Source organism: Oncorhynchus masou, chromosome 11, assembly GCF_036934945.1.
Source record: "Oncorhynchus masou masou isolate Uvic2021 chromosome 11, UVic_Omas_1.1, whole genome shotgun sequence".
Classification (NCBI taxonomy): Eukaryota; Metazoa; Chordata; class Actinopteri; order Salmoniformes; family Salmonidae; genus Oncorhynchus; species Oncorhynchus masou.
The window spans coordinates 4,338,729-4,360,295 of record NC_088222.1 but is presented as its reverse complement, the minus strand read 5'-3'; the positions used below and the strand labels follow the sequence as shown (position 1 = coordinate 4,360,295).

The 21,567-nt window shown below is 44.4% G+C and overlaps 1 protein-coding gene across 3 annotated transcripts in view; it reads right to left on the bottom strand.

The window, feature by feature from the left end:
- Nucleotides 1-21,567, bottom strand: part of LOC135548039 (MOB kinase activator 3B-like) — a 68,290-nt gene that overhangs the window by 16,338 nt on the left and 30,385 nt on the right. Inside the window, exons 1-2 of one of the 3 annotated variants that reach the window (XM_064977234.1) lie at nt 12,604-12,730; nt 2,721-3,415 (exon numbers count right to left, since the gene is read on the bottom strand). In XM_064977234.1, coding sequence (XP_064833306.1) covers nt 2,721-3,415; nt 12,604-12,653 — 745 coding nt within the window. In that variant the 5' untranslated portion in view covers nt 12,654-12,730. The other 2 variants (XM_064977233.1, XM_064977235.1) reach the window with 2 other exon arrangements.

The following is a 21,567-nucleotide window of genomic DNA, read 5'->3' as shown; positions in this document are numbered from 1 at the left end:
CTGACACCCGTCAGCTGTTACCAGACTGACACCCGTCACCGAGTTACCTAGTTACCAGACTGACACCCGTCACCTAGTTACCAAACTGACACCCGTCACCTAGTTACCAAACTGACACCCGTCACCTAGTTACCAGACTGACACCCGTCAGCTGTTACCAGACTGACACCCGTCACCGAGTTACCTAGTTACCAGACTGACACCCGTCACCTGTTACCAGACTGACACCCGTCACCTAGTTACCTAGTTACCAGACTGACACCCGTCAGCTGTTACCAGACTGACACCCGTCTGTTACCAGACGAGTTACCTAGTTACCAGACTGACACCCGTCACCGTTACCAGAGTTACCTAGTTACCAGACTGACACCCGTCACCTAGTTACCAGACTGACACCCGTCACCTGTTACCAGACTGACACCCGTCACCTAGTTACCTAGTTACCAGACTGACACCCGTCACCTAGTTACCAGACTGACACCCGTCAGCTGTTACCAGACTGACACCCGTCACCGAGTTACCTAGTTACCAGACTGACACCCGTCACCTAGTTACCAAACTGACACCCGTCACCTAGTTACCAAACTGACACCCGTCACCTAGTTACCAGACTGACACCCGTCAGCTGTTACCAGACTGACACCCGTCACCGAGTTACCTAGTTACCAGACTGACACCCGTCACCTGTTACCAGACTGACACCCGTCACCTAGTTACCAAACTGACACCCGTCACCTAGTTACCAGACTGACACCCGTCAGCTGTTACCAGACTGACACCCGTCACCTAGTTACCAGACTGACACCCGTCACCTAGTTACCAGACTGACACCCGTCACCTGTTTTTTTCCAAGCGATAAACTTTGTCGGACCCCGAAACAGCACCCTATTCCTCATAGTACTACTGTTCACCAGGGCGCTCCTTAAACTGCTTGTAGTGGTGACTAAGAGCAGGTTTGACAGGTGGAAGGTCATACTGTGGGTCATAGGTCAATTAGCGTCCGCCTCCGGATCACCTGACTTTTCATGTCAGCGTGACACCCGGCAAGGCAGCCATTACAATGAGCAGTGTTCCTTGTAATACCCCGAGTCCAAGAGGGCCCGGACTCCCGATCTAATGTCTAATATATTGTTACAGTTACTCCGCAGGACAGTATGGTAGCCTAGTAATTCAGTAACTTCCCAACATTTTCAGAAAATGACAGGAATTTTCCGCAATAGGAATTCCGTCACCGATGCGAGTCTGAAAAACTCCCAAGACGTTCCTTATCCTCTAATGCAGGGGATGCTCAACTACTGTTTGAGATAATCCGGTGAGACAGACTTCCTAGGTGACAACGGTTTCCTAGGTGACAACGGTTTCCTAGGTGACAACGGTTTCCTAGGTGACAACGGTTTACTAGGTGACAACGGTTTCCTAGGTGACAACGGTTTCCTAGGTGACAACGGTTTACTAGGTGACGACGGTTTCCTAGGTGACAACGGTTTCCTAGGTGACAACGGTTCAGAAGGATATTGTCATGTCTCAGCATACTGTAGTAACAACCCGTGTGAACCCAAACTGTGGTAATTGTTCACGGCCATCTTGTTGGTGCCAGTGTATTAATAGATGCCAAGGGAAGCCAGGATTACTCAAAAAAATAAATAAATGTATCTTTCATCTCTCTGAGATTTCATACATTTCTGTAAATTCGCAAGTGGCTTAATCTCACCAGAGAAATCATCTGACCATGTATCTGATGCTGTCTCAGTATGTGTAGACCATGTATCTGATGCTGTCTGGACAGTGAAACAGCACCTCTCTGTCTCAGTATGTGTAGACCATGTATCTGATGCTGTCTCAGTATGTGTAGACCATGTATCTGATGCTGTCTGGACAGTGAAACAGCATCTCTCTGTCTCAGTATGTGTAGACCATGTATCTGATGCTGTCTCAGTATGTGTAGACCATGTATCTGATGCTGTCTCAGTATGTGTAGACCATCTATCTGATGCTGTCTCAGTATGTGTAGACCATGTATCTGATGCTGTCTGGACAGTGAAACAGCATCTCTCTGTCTCAGTATGTGTAGACCATGTATCTGATGCTGTTGCTGATGATGTTGCGGCCGTAGTGTTTGATTGATTGACGCCAGAAAGCATTTGGCCTGACTTGATGAAAACAATTAGCCAATCAGTGCTGAGCTGTTGCATTTTTATTTTACTAGGCAAGTCAGTTAACAACAAATTCTTACTTTCAACAACCGCTTAGGAACAGTGGGTTAACTGCCTTGTTCAGGGGCAGAAGGACAGATTTGTACCTTGTCAGCTTGGGGATTTGAACTTTAACCTTTCGGTCACTAGTCCAACGCTCTAACCACTAGGCTACCCTGCAGTTACAGTGCATTCCATATTTGCTTTGTGGACTTCATCACACAGATTGTTGTTCTTCGGTTTTGTGATGAAACATGTGGTTGAATTTATTCTGGTGCTGTGTGACTGTTGTCTTTTTGTTGTATATCACGGGTCTTATTGTATATCACAGGGGCGTATGAACCAATGGGTTATAAAGCAAACAACACAAATATCACTACATTGGTTATTATATGAATCTGTTTTTACTGGTCTTGTTTGCTGAGTGATATTACCCACTGGCACTGCTTCTCGTTCCTAAAAAAGACTGTCTGGGTCTGTTGAGTGTGGCTGATGTACATACAGTTACAGCAGACCCAGAGTACTCACCCATGCTGGTGGGGAAGATATCCTCGTTGTTGATCTGGACCTCGATCCAGTCCATCAGCAAGTTCATGTACTTGGGAGCCGGTAGAGCCGTTGGTTTCTTGTACTTGTGATCGTCCTGCCATCGGTACTCATACCTAGGACCTCCGGACATGACGGGACAACTCTTCTCCGTGCAGAACTCACACACCGTCCCGTAGATGAGGTTGATCCTGTTGAAGAAGTCAACCACGTGCATGGCCACCCAGTCGTTCAGATCCTCCCCGTGGGGCAGAGCAACCGCCGCCCGTAGGTCAACCCCGGAGCTCAGCGACACCTGGGCCTTTTTATGCAGCTCGAAACGCTGTGTCCCCGGCTCAAACCTACGCTTGGGGCGGAAGGTCTTGTCCTTGTTGAAGACCTGCTTCAGGGTGATGGACATGTTGCCGGGGACGGGGGCAAGTGGGGCGAAGACTCGGGCCGGGGGGGAGAGGAGGTCCAGGGACGAGGACCGGGGGAGCGGAGAGGAGGGGGAAAGCGGGGATTTGTTAACCAGCCGAGTGAGGGTTGGGGACCCAAGGACGGAACCAACGGTACCAATAGTCGGTTCTGGAGGAGCAGGAAGTACAGGAGGAGGAGGAGCAGCAGGTTGAGATGAGGAAGAGGGATACAGCAGGGCAACGTTTACTGTTTGGAGTGTCGCATCAGGACCTCTTTTTCTGTGTGAAGCAAAGAAGAGAAAGACATGGATTAGACATTACATTTGACATTATAGTTATTTAGTTGATGATCTTATCCCCAATTGTAGTGTTTGTTTGTGTAACAGTATAGACTTTACGTCCGTCCCCTCGCCATGGCGTCACCGATTGAAACGCCACTAGCGCGCACCACCGCTAACTAGCTAGCAATTTCACATCGGCTACATTTGCTTAAAGCTTTAAATGACAGAGATCATGATTGAGCATTGAATAAGGTGTTGAACAAGGTGTTGACAGACGGCGTGTTGAACAAGGTGTTGACAGACGGCGTGTTGAACAGGGTGTTGACAGACAGGGTGTTGAACAAGGTATTGAACAAGGTGTTGACAGACAGGGTGTTGAACAAGGTATTGAACAGGGTGTTGACAGACAGGGTGTTGAACAAGGTATTGAACAAGGTGTTGACAGACAGGGTGTTGACAGACAGGGTGTTGAACAAGGTATTGAACAAGGTGTTGACAGACAGGGTGTTGAACAAGGTATTGACCAAGGTGTTGGCAGGGTGTTGGACAAGGTGTTGGACAGGGTGTTGAACAAGGTGTTGACAGACAGGGTGTTGAACAAGGTATTGAACAGGGTGTTGACAGACAGGGTGTTGAACAAGGTGTTGAACAAGGTGTTGGACAGGGTGTTGGACAGGGTGTTGAACAAGGTGTTGACAGACAGGGTGTTGAACAAGGTATTGACCAAGGTGTTGGCAGGGTGTTGGACAAGGTGTTGGACAGGGTGTTGAACAAGGTGTTGACAGACAGGGTGTTGAACAAGGTATTGAACAAGGTGTTGGGCAGGGTGTTGAACAAGGTGTTGACAGACAGGGTGTTGACAGACAGGGTGTTGAACAAGGTATTGAACAAGGTGTTGACAGACAGGGTGTTGACCAAGGGGTTGACCAAGGGGTTGGCAGAGAGGGTGTTGACCAAGGGGTTGACCAGGGTGTTGACAGACAGGGTGTTGAACAAGGTATTGAACAAGGTGTTGACAGACAGGGTGTTGACCAAGGGGTTGACCAAGGGGTTGGCAGACAGGGTGTTGACCAAGGGGTTGACCAGGGTGTTGACAGACAGGGTGTTGAACAAGGTATTGAACAAGGTGTTGACAGACAGGGTGTTGACCAAGGGGTTGACCAAGGGGTTGGCAGGGTGTTGAACAAGGTGTTGGACATGGTGTTGGACAGGGTATTGGACAGGGTATAAAACAAGGTGTTGACAGACAGGCTGTTGACCAAGGGGTTGAACAAGGGGTTGACCAAGGGGTTGGCAGGGTGCTGAACAAGGTGTTGGACAGGGTGTTGGACAGGGTATTAAACAAGGTGTTGACCAAGGTGTTGGCAGGGTGTTGAATAAGGTGTTGACCAAGGTGTTGAATAAGGTGTTGACCAAGGTGTTGGCAGGGTGTTGAACAAGGTGTTGAACAAGGTGTTGAACAAGGTGTTGACCAAGGTGTTGACAGACAGGATGTTGAACAAGGTGTTGAACAAGGTGTTGACAGGGTGTTGAACAAGGTGTTGACAGGGTGTTGACCAAGGTGTTGAACAAGGTTTTGACCAAGGTGTTGAACAAGGTGTTGGCAGGGTGTTGAACAAGGTGTTGAACAAGGTGTTGGCAGGGTGTTGAACAAGGTGTTGACCAAGGTGTTGACCAAGGTGTTGGCAGGGTGTTGAACAAGGTGTTGACAGACAGGCTGTTGAACAAGGTGTTGAACAAGGTGTTGACCAAGGTGTTGAACAGGGTGTTGAACAAGATTTTGACAGATAGGCTGTTGAACAAGGTGTTGGACAAGGTGTTGAACAAGGTGTTGACAGACAAGGTGTTGACAGACAGGGTGTTGAACAAGGTATTGAACAAGGTATTGACAGAAAGGGGATTGAACAAGGTATTGAACAGGGTGTTGACAGACAGGGTGTTGACAGACAGGGTGTTGACAGACAGGGTGTTGAACACGGTGTTGACAGACAGGGTGTTGAACAAGGTATTGAACAAGGTGTTGACAGACAGGGTGTTGAATAAGGTGTTGAACAAGGTGTTGACAGACAGGGTGTTGAACAAGGTATTGAACAAAGTGTTGACAGACAGGGTGTTGAACAATGTATTGAACAGGGTGTTGACAGACAGGGTGTTGACAGACAGGGTGTTGACAGACAGGGTGTTGAACACGGTGTTGACAGACAGGGTGTTGAACAAGGTATTGAACAAGGTATTGACAGAAAGGGGGTTGAACAAGGTATTGAACAGGGTGTTGACAGACAGGGTGTTGAACAAGGTATTGAACAAGGTGTTGACAGACAGGGTGTTGACCAAGGGGTTGACCAAGGGGTTGGCAGGGTGTTGAACAAGGTGTTGGACATGGTGTTGGACAGGGTATTGGACAGGGTATAAAACAAGGTGTTGACAGACAGGCTGTTGACCAAGGGGTTGAACAAGGGGTTGACCAAGGGGTTGGCAGGGTGCTGAACAAGGTGTTGGACAGGGTGTTGGACAGGGTATTAAACAAGTTGTTGACCAAGGTGTTGGCAGGGTGTTGAATAAGGTGTTGACCAAGGTGTTGAATAAGGTGTTGACCAAGGTGTTGGCAGGGTGTTGAACAAGGTGTTGAACAAGGTGTTGACCAAGGTGTTGACAGACAGGATGTTGAACAAGGTGTTGAACAAGGTGTTGACAGGGTGTTGAACAAGGTGTTGACAGGGTGTTGACCAAGGTGTTGAACAAGGTTTTGACCAAGGTGTTGAACAAGGTGTTGGCAGGGTGTTGAACAAGGTGTTGAACAAGGTGTTGGCAGGGTGTTGAACAAGGTGTTGACCAAGGTGTTGACCAAGGTGTTGGCAGGGTGTTGAACAAGGTGTTGACAGACAGGCTGTTGAACAAGGTGTTGAACAAGGTGTTGACCAAGGTGTTGAACAGGGTGTTGAACAAGATTTTGACAGACAGGCTGTTGAACAAGGTGTTGGACAAGGTGTTGAACAAGGTGTTGACAGACAAGGTGTTGAACAAGGTATTGAACAAGGTATTGACAGAAAGGGGATTGAACAAGGTATTGAACAAAGTGTTGACAGACAGGGTGTTGAACAATGTATTGAACAGGGTGTTGACAGACAGGGTGTTGAACAAGGTATTGGACAGGGTGTTGAATAAGGTGTTGAACAAGGTGTTGACAGACAGGGTGTTGAACAAGGTATTGAACAAAGTGTTGACAGACAGGGTGTTGAACAAGGTATTGAACAAAGTGTTGACAGACAGGGTGTTGAACAATGTATTGAACAGGGTGTTGACAGACAGGGTGTTGAACAAGGTGTTGGACAGGGTGTTGAATAAGGTGTTGAACAAGGTGTTGACAGACTGGGTATTGACAGACAGGGTGTTGACAGACAGGGTGTTGAACAAGGTATTGAACAAGGTGTTGACAGACAGGGTGTTGAACAAGGTATTGAACAGGGTGTTGACAGACAGGGTGTTGAACAAGGTATTGAACAAGGTGTTGACAGACAGGGTGTTGAACAAGGTATTGAACAAGGTGTTGACAGACAGGGTGTTGAACAAGGTATTGACCAAGGTGTTGGCAGGGTGTTGGACAAGGTGTTGGACAGGGTTTGAACAATGTGTTGACAGACAGGGTGTTGAACAAGGTATTGAACAGGGTGTTGACAGACATTGGGTTGACAGACAGGGTGTTGAACAAGGTATTGAACAAGGTGTTGAGAAAGGTATTGACCAAGGTGTTGAGAAAGGTATTGGCAGACAGGGTGTTGAACAAGGTGTTGAACAAGGTTGGACAGGGTGTTGGACAGGGTGTTGGACAGGGTGTTGGACAGGGTGTTGAATAAGGTGTTGGCAGGGTATTGAACAAGTTGTCGACCAAGGTGTTGACCAAGGTGTTGGCAGGGTGTTGAACAAGGTGTTGACAGACAGGGTGTTGACAGACAGGGTGTTGAACAAGGTGTTGACAGACGGGGTGTTGACAGACAGGCTGTTGAACAAGGTGTTGGACAGGGTGTTGAACAAGGTGTTGACAGTCAGGGTGGTGACAGACAGGGTGTTGAACAAGGTGTTGACAGACAGGGTGTTGACAGACAGGGTGTTGAACAAGGTATTGAACAAGGTATTGACAGAAAGGGGGTTGAACAAGGTATTGAACAAGGTGTTGACAGACAGGGTGTTGAACAAGGTGTTGACAGACAGGGTGTTGAACAAGGTGTTGAACACGGTGTTGACAGACAGGGTGTTGAACAAGGTATTGAACAAGGTGTTGACAGACATTGTGTTGAAAAAGGTGTTGACAGACAGGGTATTAAACAAGGGGTTGACCAAGGGGTTGGCAAGGTGTTGAACAAGGTGTTGGACAGGGTGTTGGACAAGGTGCTGACAGACAGGGTGTTGACAGACAGGGTGTTGACCAAGGGGTTGACAAAGGGGTCGACCAAGGGGTTGGCAGGGTGCTGAACAAGGTGTTGGACAGGGTGTTGGACAAGGTGTTAGACAGGGTATTAAACAAGGTGTTGACCAAGGTGTTGGCAGGGTGTTGAATAAGGTGTTGACCAAGGTGTTGAATAAGGTGTTGACCAAGGTGTTGGCAGGGTGTTGAACAAGGTGTTGAACAAGGTGTTGACAGGGTGTTGACCAAGGTGTTGGCAGGGTGTTGAACAAGGTGTTGAACAAGGTGTTGGCAGGGTGTTGAACAAGGTGTTGACCAAGGTGTTGACCAAGGTGGTGGCAGGGTGTTGAACAAGGTGTTGACAGACAGGCTGTTGAACAAGGTGTTGAACAAGGTGTTGACCAAGGTGTTGAACAGGGTGTTGAACAGGGTGTTGACAGACAGGGTGTTGACAGACAGGGTATTGAACAAGGTATTGAACAAGGTGTTGACAGACAGGGTGTTGAATAAGGTGTTGGACAGGGTGTTGAATAAGGTGTTGAAAAAGGTGCTGACAGACAGGGTGTTGACAGACAGGGTGTTGACCAAGGGGTTGACCAAGGGGTTGACCAAGGGGTTGACAGGGTGCTGAACAAGGTGTTGGACAGGGTGTTGGACAGGGTATTAAACAAGGTGTTGACCAAGGTGTTGGCAGGGTGTTGAATAAGGTGTTGAACAAGGTGTTGACCAAGGGGTTGGCAGGGTGCTGAACAAGGTGTTGGACTGGGTGTTGGACAGGGTGTTGGACAGGGTATTAAACAAGGTGATGACCAAGGTGTTGGCAGGGTGTTGAATAAGGTGTTGACCAAGGTGTTGAATAAGGTGTTGACCAAGGTGTTGAACAAGGTGTTGACCAAGGTGTTGACAGGATGTTGAACAAGGTGTTGAACAAGGTGTTGACAGGTGGTTGAACAAGGTGTTGAACAAGGTGTTGACCAATATGTTGGCAGACAGGGTGTTGAACAAGGTGTTGACAGACAGGGTGTTGACAGACAGGGTGTTGAACAAGGTATTGAACAAGGTATTGACAGAAAAGGGGATTGAACAAGGTATTGAACAAGGTGTTGACAGACAGGGTGTTGAACAAGGTGTTGAACAGGGTGTTGACAGACAGGGTGTTGAACAAGGTATTGAACAAGGTGTTGACCGACAGGGTGTTGAATAAGGTGTTGAAAAAGGTGTTGACAGACAGGGTGTTGACAGACAGGGTGTTGACAGACAGGGGGTTGACAGACAGGGGGTTGACTAAGCGGTTGACCAAGGGGTTGACAGGGTGCTGAACAAGGTGTTGGACAGGGTGTTGGACAGGGTGTTGGACAGGGTATTAAACAAGGTGTTGACCAAGGTGTTGGCAGGGTGTTGAGTAAGGTGTTGACCAAGGTGTTGGCAGGGTGTTGAATAAGGTGTTGAACAAGGTGTTGAACAAGGTGTTGAACAAGGTGTTGAACAAGGTTTTGACAGGGTGTTGAACAAGGTGTTGACAGGGTGTTGACCAAGGTGTTGAACAAGGTGTTGACCAAAGTGGTGTTGACAGGGTGTTGAACAAGGTGTTGAACAGGGTGTTGACAGACAGGGTGTTGAACAAGGTATTGAACAAGGTGTTGACAGACAGGGTGTTGAATAAGGTGTTGAAAAAGGTGTTGACAGACAGGGTGTTGACAGACAGGGTGTTGACAGACGGGGGTTGACTAAGCGGTTGACCAAGGGGTTGACAGGGTGCTGAACAAGGTGTTGGACAGGGTGTTGGACAGGGTGTTGGACAGGGTATTAAACAAGGTGTTGACCAAGGTGTTGGCAGGGTGTTGAACAAGGTGTTGACCAAGGTGTTGGCAGGGTGTTGAACAAGGTGTTGAACAAGGTGTTGACCAAGGTGTTGAACAAGGTGTTGAACAAGGTGTTGGCAGGGTGTTGAACAAGGTGTTGACCAAGGTGTTGAACAAGGTGTTGGCAGGGTGTTGAACAAGGTGTTGAACAGGGTGTTGAACAAGGTGTTGAACAGGGTGTTGAACAGGGTGTTGAACAGGGTGTTGAACAAGGTGTTGAACAAGCTGTTGAACAGGGTGTTGAAGAAGGTGTTGAACAAGGTGTTGAACAAGGTGTTGGCAGGGTGTTGAACAGGGTGTTGAACAAGGTGTTGAACAGGGTGTTGAACAAGGTGTTGAACAAGCTGTTGAACAAGGTGTTGAACAGGGTGTTGAACAAGGTGTTGAACAAGGTGTTGAACAAGGTGTTGAACAGGGTGTTGAACAAGGTGTTGAACAAGGTGTTGGCAGGGTGTTGAACAAGGTGTTGAACAAGCTGTTGAACAAGGTGTTGACAGGATCCGAGCTGGAACGGGCTCTCTTCATCACAGAGCCACCCATTGTGCTGCTAGGTTAGGGTTAGGGCACGTGGCAACAAGATCTGAGCTCAGATATCGATCAGTGGAAATCGATAAATAGTTGAACCGTCTGCACACAGTGCCCGACCTGTTTAGTCCACTGACAGACAGAGACAGAGATTAGCTTCAAGCTCTGCTTTACACATTCCACACACTGATACAACGCCAGAGTGATGCTATCAGGGTCATGACTCAAACGTAAGTAATGGAACCGCACACATTTTAACAACGATCCTGTCTAAACACGAAATCATGAGGTATCTTTGTGTTTGTACTCAACTTAGTAAGGACACTCCCAGTTCTTCCCCGCAGTCAGTGGGATTACGAGTTTAGATCAGAGAGAGATTTAGCTGGTTGTGACTGTGAGGCTTCGTGTCTTTTGGATCAGGGGTTTAAATACATCCAAAGTCATAACATTACTTAGAGAACAGAATACTAACGTAAAAACGTGATTTTTTTCTCAGGGGTGTGGAGAGGCTGTGGCCCTTTATTTTCTATGAGGATATTTATGGACGATATTTCTGTCCATTTAAGGGGACCCCTTATTGGCTCAATTGAAGGCAAACGTTCTGTATAGCCTCTAAAATTACAACATTTCATTGGTGTCCCAAGACCTCCAGTAAACAATGCTTATTGTTTTTAGAGGCTGTTGCCCTATATACATAGACATGGAATCACTAGTCACTTTAATAATGTTTACATACTGCTTTACTCATCTCATACAGTATGTATATACTGTATTCTATTCTACTGTATTTTAGTCAATGACACTCCGACATTGATCGTTCCTAATATTTATATATTTCTTAATTCCATTCTTTTACTTTTAGATTTGTGTTTATTGTTGTGAACTGTTAGATACTACTGTACTGTTGGAGCTAGGAACACAAGCATTTAGTTAGATACTACTACACTGTTGGAGCTAGAAACACAAGCATTTAGTTAGATATTACTGCACTGTTGGAGCTAGAAACACAAGCATTTAGTTAGATACTACTACACTGTTGGAGCTAGAAACACAAGCATTTAGTTAGATATTACTCCACTGTTGGAGCTAGAAACACAAGCATTTAGTTAGATACTACTACACTGTTGGAGCTAGAAACACAAGCATTTAGTTAGATATTACTACACTGTTGGAGCTAGAAACACAAGCATTTAGTTAGATACTACTACACTGTTGGAGCTAGGAACACAAGCATTTAGTTAGATATTACTGTACTGTTGGAGCTAGAAACACAAGCATTTAGTTAGATATTACTACACTGTTGGAGCTAGAAACACAAGCATTTAGTTAGATATTACTGCACTGTTGGAGCTAGAAACACAAGCATTTAGTTAGATACTACTACTCTGTTGGAGCTAGAAACACAAGCATTTAGTTAGATATTACTACACTGTTGGAGATAGAAACACAAGCATTTAGTTAGATACTACTACACTGTTGGAGCTAGAAACACAAGCATTTAGTTAGATACTACTACACTGTTGGAGCTAGGAACACAAGCATTTAGTTAGATACTACTACACTGTTGGAGCTAGGAACACAAGCATTTAGTTAGATACTACTACACTGTTGGAGCTAGGAACACAAGTTTTTAGTTAGATATTACTGGACTGTTGGAGCTAGGAACACAAGCATTTAGTTAGATACTACTGTACTATTGGAGCTAGGAACACAAGTTTTTAGTTAGATATTACTGGACTGTTGGAGCTAGGAACACAAGCATTTAGTTAGATATTACTGTACTATTGGAGCTAGAAACACAATCATTTAGCTAGATATTACTGCACTGTTGGAGTTAGAAAACACAAGCATTTTGCTAGATATTACTGCAACTGTTGGAGTTAGGAACACAAGCATTTCATTACACCCGCAATAACATTTGCTAAATATGTATATGCTACCAATACAATTTGATTTGATTTGGACTGTATCAATTTACTTATTGCAGCCCGACAAGGATTACAAGAGTTTAATCTGATTCTAGAATCTAATACAGATCACATCATTCCCACCATGCGGTTTAATTTGAGGTGATGTCATATCCATGGTGCTTTAAAGCCACGCCAAGCGGATTTATACCACCACTGTAACAGCCCGCTTATGAGCATACGACGTCATCCCAAACGGCACCCTATTCCCTATGTAGTGCACTACTTTGTTTTGACCAGGGCCTATATAGGGTTCTGGTCAAAAGTAGTGCACTAGAAAATAAGCTGGATAATCCTTCACCGGCATGTGAGGCATTACAATAATATGAGAATACATACAAGTTTGGTTTAAAAGCTTTGAGTATCCAGTTGAAGCAACAATCTTGGCATGTTCCCTGCTTTTCCATAATATCCAAAACAAACAACATGCCTGGCTAAGGAGATCTTTCTTGCTACTTTCGCATCATATTCATGTATCATTTGTAAATTCAGAGTAGAGTGTCCGACTGCCCGGTGAAGAACACAACCTGTAAATCAGACCTACTACGTCCGTAGTGGAAGATGTGATGTGAAACTCAATCAATGGGGCCCATTGTCTCCTTCAGGAGAAATGTTGCCTGACCAGATCTGAACCTGTCTGAGTGTTAGGTTAGCTACTTACTTCCCTCTTGTCTTGTCAGTGGTCAACAGGTTAGCTACTTACTTCCCTCTTGTCTTGTCAGTGGTCAACAGGTTAGCTACTTACTTCCCTCTTGTCTTGTCAGTGGTCAACAGGTTAGCTACTTACTTCCCTCTTGTCTTGTCAGTGGTCAACAGGTTAGCTACTTCCCTCTTGTCTTGTCAGTGGTCAACAGATTAGCTACTTACTTCCCTCTTGTCTTGTCAGTGGTCAACAGGTTAGCTACTTACTTCCCTCTTGTCTTGTCAGTGGTCAACAGGTTAGCTACTTACTTCCCTCTTGTCTTGTCAGTGGTCAACAGGTTAGCTACTTACTTCCCTCTTGTCTTGTCAGTGGTCAACAGGTTAGCTACTTACTTCCCTCTTGTCTTGTCAGTGGTCAACAGGTTAGCTACTTCCCTCTTGTCTTGTCAGTGGTCAACAGGTTAGCTACTTCCCTCTTGTCTTGTCAGTGGTTAATTGTCACTGTAGCAATTAGGGACAATATTACAGTCCCCTAATTACCTCATAATGAATTGGTCTGTTTGGTCTTTATCTAGCTGGAGCATCTCTGTATGTCTGGTCTGTCTGGTGTGCTGTCTGTACTGTCTGTCTTGTCTACTGTCCTGTCTGTCTGGTCTACTGTCCTGTCTGTGTGGTCTACTGTACTGTCTGTCTTGTCTACTGTACTGTCTGTCTGGTCTACTGTCCTGTCTGTGTGGTCTACTGTACTGTCTGTCTGGTCTACTGTACTGTCTGTCTGGTCTACTGTCCTGTCTGTCTGGTCTACTGTACTGTCTGTCTGGTCTTCTGTCCTGGCTGTCTGGTCTACTGTCTTGGCTGTCTGTCTGGTCTACTGTCTGTGTGGTCTACTGTCTGTGTGGTCTACTGTCTTGGCTGTCTGTGTGGTCTACTGTCTGTGTGGTCTACTGTCTGTGTGGTCTACTGTCTGTGTGGTCTACTGTCTTGGTTGTCTGTGTGGTCTACTGTCAGTGTGGTCTACAGTCAGTGTGGTCTACTGTCTGTGTGGTCTACTGTCTGTGTGGTCTACTGTCTGTGTGGTCTACTGTCTTGGCTGTCAGTGTGGTCTACTGTCAGTGTGGTCTACTGTCTGTGTGGTCTACTGTCTGGGTGGTCTACTGTCTGTGTGGTCTACTGTCCTGTCTGTGTATCGGTCTGGGGCCTGATTTCCATAACGATGTGGTAAGACACCAAGCTGGTAGAAAAGACGGCATTCCAACCAGTTTACAATCTAGTGATAGTTATCTGCTTTCAATTACATAATCGACTATGACGGGCCATTATTTAGAGCCTCTATGAAGGGCCTCTAATGCTCCTCCAGGTGTTAGTGGCCTCTTCAGTCTTTACAGAGATCCTGGAGTGATATCTACTCATGCACCTTATTACAACTTTAGACCAGGGCCCATAGGATATAACAAGTTCTAACAACAGTCAGGACAGACAGAGGTTAACCTCCTCTCCCTCTCAGCTTTGTTCTCAAGGCTAGCAGAGCAGAGGGCCTCACCATCTCCTAGCGGAGTAGAGGGCCTCACCATCTCCTAGCGGAGTAGAGGGCCTCACCATCTCCTAGCGGAGTAGAGGACCTCACCATCTCCTAGCGGAGTAGAGGGCCTCACCATCTCCTAGCGGAGTAGAGGGCCTCACCATCTCCTAGCGGAGTAGAGGGCCTCACCATCTCCTAGCGGAGTAGAGGGCCTCATCAGTTCCTAGCTGAGTAAGAGGGCCTCATCAGTTCCTAGCTGAGTAAGAGGGCCTCACCATCTCCTAGCGGAGTAGAGGGCCTCACCATCTCCTAGCGGAGGAGAGAGGCCTCACCATCTCCTAGCGGAGTAGAGGGCCTCACCATCTCCTAGCGGAGTAGAGGGCCTCACCATCTCCTAGCGGAGTAGAGGGCCTCACCAACTCCTAGCTGAGTAGAGGGCCTCATCAGTTCCTAGCTGAGTAGAGGGCCTCAACATGATTTCCAGCATTACAGCATAATTGACATGTATGCAGTCAAAATTTTAAGGTAATGATGATCAAATCATGATGTATTCAACAATACAACATCACCAATGGCATTTCTATACATAGCAAAGCTCAGATGTCAGGACCTGCATGGTTCTGGTACCGGTTCCGATCAACATTTTCATAGATTGTAAACAAAAACACTTTCTGTTTGTCATAGACCAGGGATGGACAACTTTGATGGGGGTGGGGGCCACAAATTGTAACGCATGTCCCTGTAATTCTACACGTTTGGAGGCAAATGTTTACAGTTTTTAATATGATAACTGGTGTCCAATGATCAAGTTAAGATAGCTGGCTGCTAGACTAATTTACCAATCTAAAACAATGTTGCTGACATGAGATAATTGAGTGTCTGCTGAAAATGTCACCTTTTGTATTCTATTACTCTAACTGTCAACAGGAAGTTGAGACCCTGACTAAGTTCAGAAAAAAAAAAAAAAAATACAGTATTTTATTTTTATTGGTCCTCAGGGCCTAAACCAGTTGCCCATCCCAGTCATAGACGGACAAGATTCATATGAGATGAAAGGCAAGTCTCTGTCACGACTTCCATCGAGGTTGGTCCCTCTGTTCGTTCGGCGGTCGACTTCACCGGCTTTCTAGTCGCTACCGATCCATGTTTCATTTTCATTTGGTGTTGTCTTCATTATTCACACCTGATTTCTATTACATTTATTATGTTCCTTATTTAACCCTCTGGCCTCCCTCTCTGTACTGTGCGTTATTGTTTGTCATGTGGCTTCGTGTTCTTGTGGTTTTGATTTTTTTGAGTTTTCCGCGTTGGAATATTGTTCTTCATTTTTGAGTAAACTGTCGGACTATACTCATCTCTGTGTCCTGCGCTGTGACTCTACCTTTCTCCATTCACCAACACCCTCAGTCTCCAACGAGCTCAGGAAGCCAAGCGAGAGCTCTGAGACATTCACAGAGATGTCTGTGAAAAAAACGGGGGGGGGCGTTTTGACCAAAAGAGACATTAAGAAAATATGCAGATTTTCCTCTAACACTAAACATAGAAATATGTATTTTTAAAGTTTTAAAAGAAGGTGAAATCTTATAGTTAGTCCTTTTATAATTTGATTAAAATATATTTAGAAAGCATATCAGTGATTTCAAGCCTTATTCAAACAGTGTTGTTGAACAGGAAATACATCATATCAATATTTGTACTGGAGCTAGTCTCCTTAAAAGTGACTACACAATGTATAACCATTTTTACTAGAAAGGTGAGATTTTAACCTTTCTTTGAGTAAGCAGCATTACGAGTTATTGTTTATGGCCCTCTCATAATAAATAATTACTTTTGGGTATTGCTTAGATTACATTTTCTATTACATGTAGTTACATTTAACGGGTTAATAGTTACTTAGATTACATTTTCTAATACATTTAGTTACATTTAACTGGTTAACGGTTACTTAGATTACATTTTCTATTACATTTAAGTTACATTTAACTGGATAACATAGAAAAGAAAGACCCATTGTTTCCACTTTTACACTATGCCTTATAATGTAAAGTGAGATCATTCACATTCTCATGAGTACTCAGAGTACTGACAGATCAATAACTTATTGTTCTCATGAGTACTCAGAGTACTGACAGATCAATAACTTCTTCTTCTCATGAGTACTCTGAGTACTGACAGATAGAGAGCTCCTTGTTCTCATGAGTACTCTGAGTACTGACAGATAGAGAGCTTCTTGTTCTCATGAGTACTCTGAGTACTGACAGATAGAGAGCTCCTTGTTCTCATGAGTACTCTGAGTACTGACAGATAGAGAGCTTCTTGTTCTCATGAGTACTCTGAGTACTGACAGATAGAGAGCTCCTTGTTCTCATGAGTACTCTGAGTACTGACAGATAGAGAGCTTCTTGTTCTCATGAGTACTCTGAGTACTGACAGATAGAGAGCTCCTTGTTCTCATGAGTACTCTGAGTACTTGACAGATAGAGAGCTTCTTGTTCTCATGAGTACTCTGAGTACTGACAGATAGAGAGCTCCTTGTTCTCATGAGTACTCTGAGTACTGACAGATAGAGAGCTCCTTGTTCTCATGAGTACTCTGAGTACTGACAGATAGAGAGCTTCTTGTTCTCATGAGTACTCTGAGTACTGACAGATAGAGAGCTCCTTGTTCTCATGAGTACTCTGAGTACTTGACAGATAGAGAGCTTCTTGTTCTCATGAGTACTCTGAGTTCTTCGCTAATCTTTCTAAGAGGAAAAAAAATAAATAATAATTATACTGCAAAGCCAGATCTGAAGATAACGTCACCATTGTAATGGAAAACTCTTCCTCCTTCACTTTTCCCCAGTAACTGAGCAACTTGAAAGACAACATTTCAGAAGCCACGTCATGGCATGACCTCATCACCTGTCCAGCCAGAAGCTGATAGAGTCACTGTAAGGACAGAGTGACAGACAGACGTTTCTCTGGTAGCCTAGTGGTTAGAGCGTTGGACTAGTAACCGAAAGGATGCAAGTTCGAATCCCCGAGCTGACAAGGTACAAATCTGTCGTTCTGCCCCTGAACAGGCAGTTAACCCACTGTTCCTAGGCCGTCATTGAAAATAAGAATTTGTTGTTAACTGACTTGCCTAGTTAAATAAAGGTAAAATCAATAGTGTAGTGCGTAGGCCATCTGATCATTACAGATGTAACATTGGTTACCATAACACATCAATTAAAAGAACAATGTGAGGTCAATCCTAACATTCAAGATTGTTCAATCATTCTGATTGATTATTTGGCTAATCAATGCTACTGATCGTGATCAATGACGACACATGATGGAACTGTTGCAGACAGTAAACGTCACACACACACACACACACACACACACACTGTAATTCCCCAGGTGCAGCTAAGAAGACAGAATAATGTGTGCTGAACTGGGGAAGGAAACTGATGAGGGCAGAGCAGCACTTTCTGTGGAGACAGAATCTGTTCAATCATTAATGACCGTGGTATAGATGCTGTTGTGGGTTTATGACCATGGTATAGATGCTGTTGTGGGTTTATGACCATGGTATAGATGCTGTTGTGGGTTTATGACCATGGTATAGATGCTGTTGTGGGTTTATGACCATGGTATAGATGCTGTTGTGGGTTTATGACCATGATAGAGATGCTGTTGTGGGTTTATGACCATGGTATAGATGCTGTTGTGGGTTTATGACCATGGTATAGATGCTGTTATGGGTTTATGACCATGGTATAGATGCTGTTGTGGGTTTATGACCATGATAGAGATGCTGTTGTGGGTTTATGACCATGGTATAGATGCTGTTGTGGGTTTATGACCATGGTATAGATGCTGTTATGGGTTTATGACCATGGTAGAGATGCTGTTGTGGGTTTATGACCATGGTATAGATGCTGTTGTGGGTTTATGACCATGGTATAGATGCTGTTGTGGGTTTATGACCATGATAGAGATGCTGTTGTGGGTTTATGACCATGGTATAGATGCTGTTATGGGTTTATGACCATGATAGAGATGCTGTTGTGGGTTTATGACCATGGTATAGATGCTGTTGTGGGTTTATGACCATGGTATAGATGCTGTTGTGGGTTTATGACCATGATAGAGATGCTGTTGTGGGTTTATGACCATGGTATAGATGCTGTTATGGGTTTATGACCATGGTATAGATGCTGTTGTGGGTTTATGACCATGATAGAGATGCTGTTGTGGGTTTATGACCATGGTATAGATGCTGTTGTGGGTTTATGACCATGGTATAGATGCTGTTGTGGGTTTATGACCATGATAGAGATGCTGTTGTGGGTTTATGACCATGGTATAGATGCTGTTGTGGGTTTATGACCATGGTATAGATGCTGTTGTGGGTTTATGACCATGATAGAGATGCTGTTGTGGGTTTATGACCATGGTATAGATGCTGTTATGGGTTTATGACCATGGTATAGATGCTGTTGTGGGTTTATGACCATGATAGAGATGCTGTTGTGGGTTTATGACCATGTTATAGATGCTGTTATGGGTTTATGACCATGGTATAGATGCTGTTGTGGGTTTATGACCATGGTATAGATGCTGTTGTGGGTTTAGGACCATGGTATAGATGCTGTTGTGGGTTTATGACCATGGTATAGATGCTGTTATGGGTTTATGACCATGGTATAGATGCTGTTATGGGTTTATGACCATGGTATAGATGCTGTTGTGGGTTTATGACCATGGTATAGATGCTGTTGTGGGTTTATGACCATGGTATAGATGCTGTTGTGGGTTTATGACCATGATAGAGATGCTGTTGTGGGTTTAGGACCATGGTATAGATGCTGTTGTGGGTTTATGACCATGGTATAGATGCTGTTGTGGGTTTAGGACCATGGTAGAGATGCTGTTATGGGTTTATGACCATGGTAGAGATGCTGTTATGGGTTTATGACCGTGGTATAGATGCTGTTGTGGGTTTATGACCATGGTATAGATGCTGTTAGGGGTTTATGACCATGGTAGCCGTGTGTTTAGCTAACTGTGTGTTTGAACTAACTGTGTGTTTGAACTAACTGTGTGTTTGAGCTAACTGTGTGTTTAGCTAACTGTGCGTTTAGCTAACTGTACGTTTAGCTAACTGTGTGTTTAGCTAACTGTGTGTTTAGCTAACTGTGTGTTTGAACTAACTGTGTGTTTGAGCTAACTGTGTGTTTGAGCTAACTGTGTGTTTAGCTAACTGTGCGTTTAGCTAACTGTACGTTTAGCTAACTGTGTGTTTGAGCTAACTGTGTGTTTGAGCTAACTGTGTGTTTAGCTAACCGTGTGTTTAGCTAACCGTGTGTTTGAGCTAACTGTGTGTTTGAGCTAACTGTGTGTTTGAGCTAACTGTGTGTTTAGCTAACTGTGTGTTTAGCTAACTGTGTGTTTGAACTAACTGTGTGTTTGAACTAACTGTGTGTTTGAACTAACTGTGTGTTTGAGCTAACTGTGTGTTTAGCTAACTGTGTGTTTAGCTAACTGTGTGTTTAGCTAACTGTACGTTTAGCTAACTGTGTGTTTGAGCTAACTGTGTGTTTGAGCTAACTGTGTGTTTGAGCTAACTGTGTGTTTGAGCTAACTGTGTGTTTAGCTAACCGTGTGTTTAGCTAACTGTGCTCTATATGTATCTTTGCATTACATATAAGACCGGGCTAGAGTCTAAACATACACAAACTGGCGTTACACTGTCTATAAACATGTAATAACAGGTCCTAGACCTATCTACAGTGGAAGGATGTTATATACTGTCTATAAACATGTAATAACAGGTCCTAGGCCTATCTACAGTGGAAGGATGTTATATACTGTCTATAAACATGTAACAACAGGTCCTAGGCCTATCTACAGCGGAAGGATGTTACACTTTCTATAAACATGTAGGTGACAGGTCCTATTTTATTTTATTTATTTTTTAATTTCACCTTTATTTAACCAGGTAGGCTAGTTGAGAACACCTTTATTTAACCAGGTAGGCTAGTTGAGAACAAGTTCTCATTTGCAACTGCGACCTGGCCAAGATAAAGCATAGCAGTGTAAACAGACAACACAGAGTTACACATGGAGTAAACGATTAACAAGTCAATAACACAGTAGAAAAAAAAAAGAAAAAAAAGGGAGTCTATATACATTGTGTGCAAAAGGCATGAGGAGGTAGGCGTATAATTACAATTTTGCAGATTAACACTGGAGTGATAAATGATCAGATGGTCATGTACAGGTAGAGATATTGGTGTGCAAAAGAGCAGAAAAGTAAATAAATAAAAACAGTATGGGGATGAGGTAGGTAAAATTGGGGTGGGCTATTTACTGATAGGCTATGTACAGCTGCAGCGATCGGTTAGCTGCTCAGATAGCAGATGTTTGAAGTTGGTGAGGGAGATAAAAGTCTCCAACTTCAGCGATTTTTGCAATTCGTTCCAGTCACAGGCAGCAGAGAACTGGAACGAAAGGCGGCCAAATGAGGTGTTGGCTTTAGGGATGATCAGCGAGATACACCTGCTGGAGCGCGTGCTACGGGTGGGTGTTGTGGAGTGATATTACATACGGTCTATAAACATGTAGGTGACAGGTCTAGGGCCTATCTACAGTGGAAGGATGTTATATACTGTCTATAAACATGTAACAACAGGTCTAGGGCCTATCTACAGCGGAAGGATGTTATATACTGTCTATAAACATGTAACAACAGGTCTAGGGCCTATCTACAGCGGAAGGATGTTATATACTGTCTATAAACATGTAACAACAGGTCTAGGGCCTATCTACAGCGGAAGGATGTTATATACTGTCTATAAACATGTAACAACAGGTCTAGGGCCTATCTACAGCGGAAGGATGTTATATACTGTCTATAAACATGTAACAACAGGTCTAGGGCCAATCTACAGTGGAAGGATGTTATATACTGTCTATAAACATGTAACAACAGGTCTAGGGCCTATCTACAGTGGAAGGATGTTATATACTGTCTATAAACATGTAACAACAGGTCTAGGGCCTATCTACAGCGGAAGGATGTTATATACTGTCTATAAACATGTAACAACAGGTCTAGGGCCAATCTACAGTGGAAGGATGTTATATACTGTCTATAAACATGTAACAACAGGTCTAGGGCCTATCTACAGTGGAAGGATGTTATATACTGTCTATAAACATGTAACAACAGGTCTAGGGCCTATCTACAGCGGAAGGATGT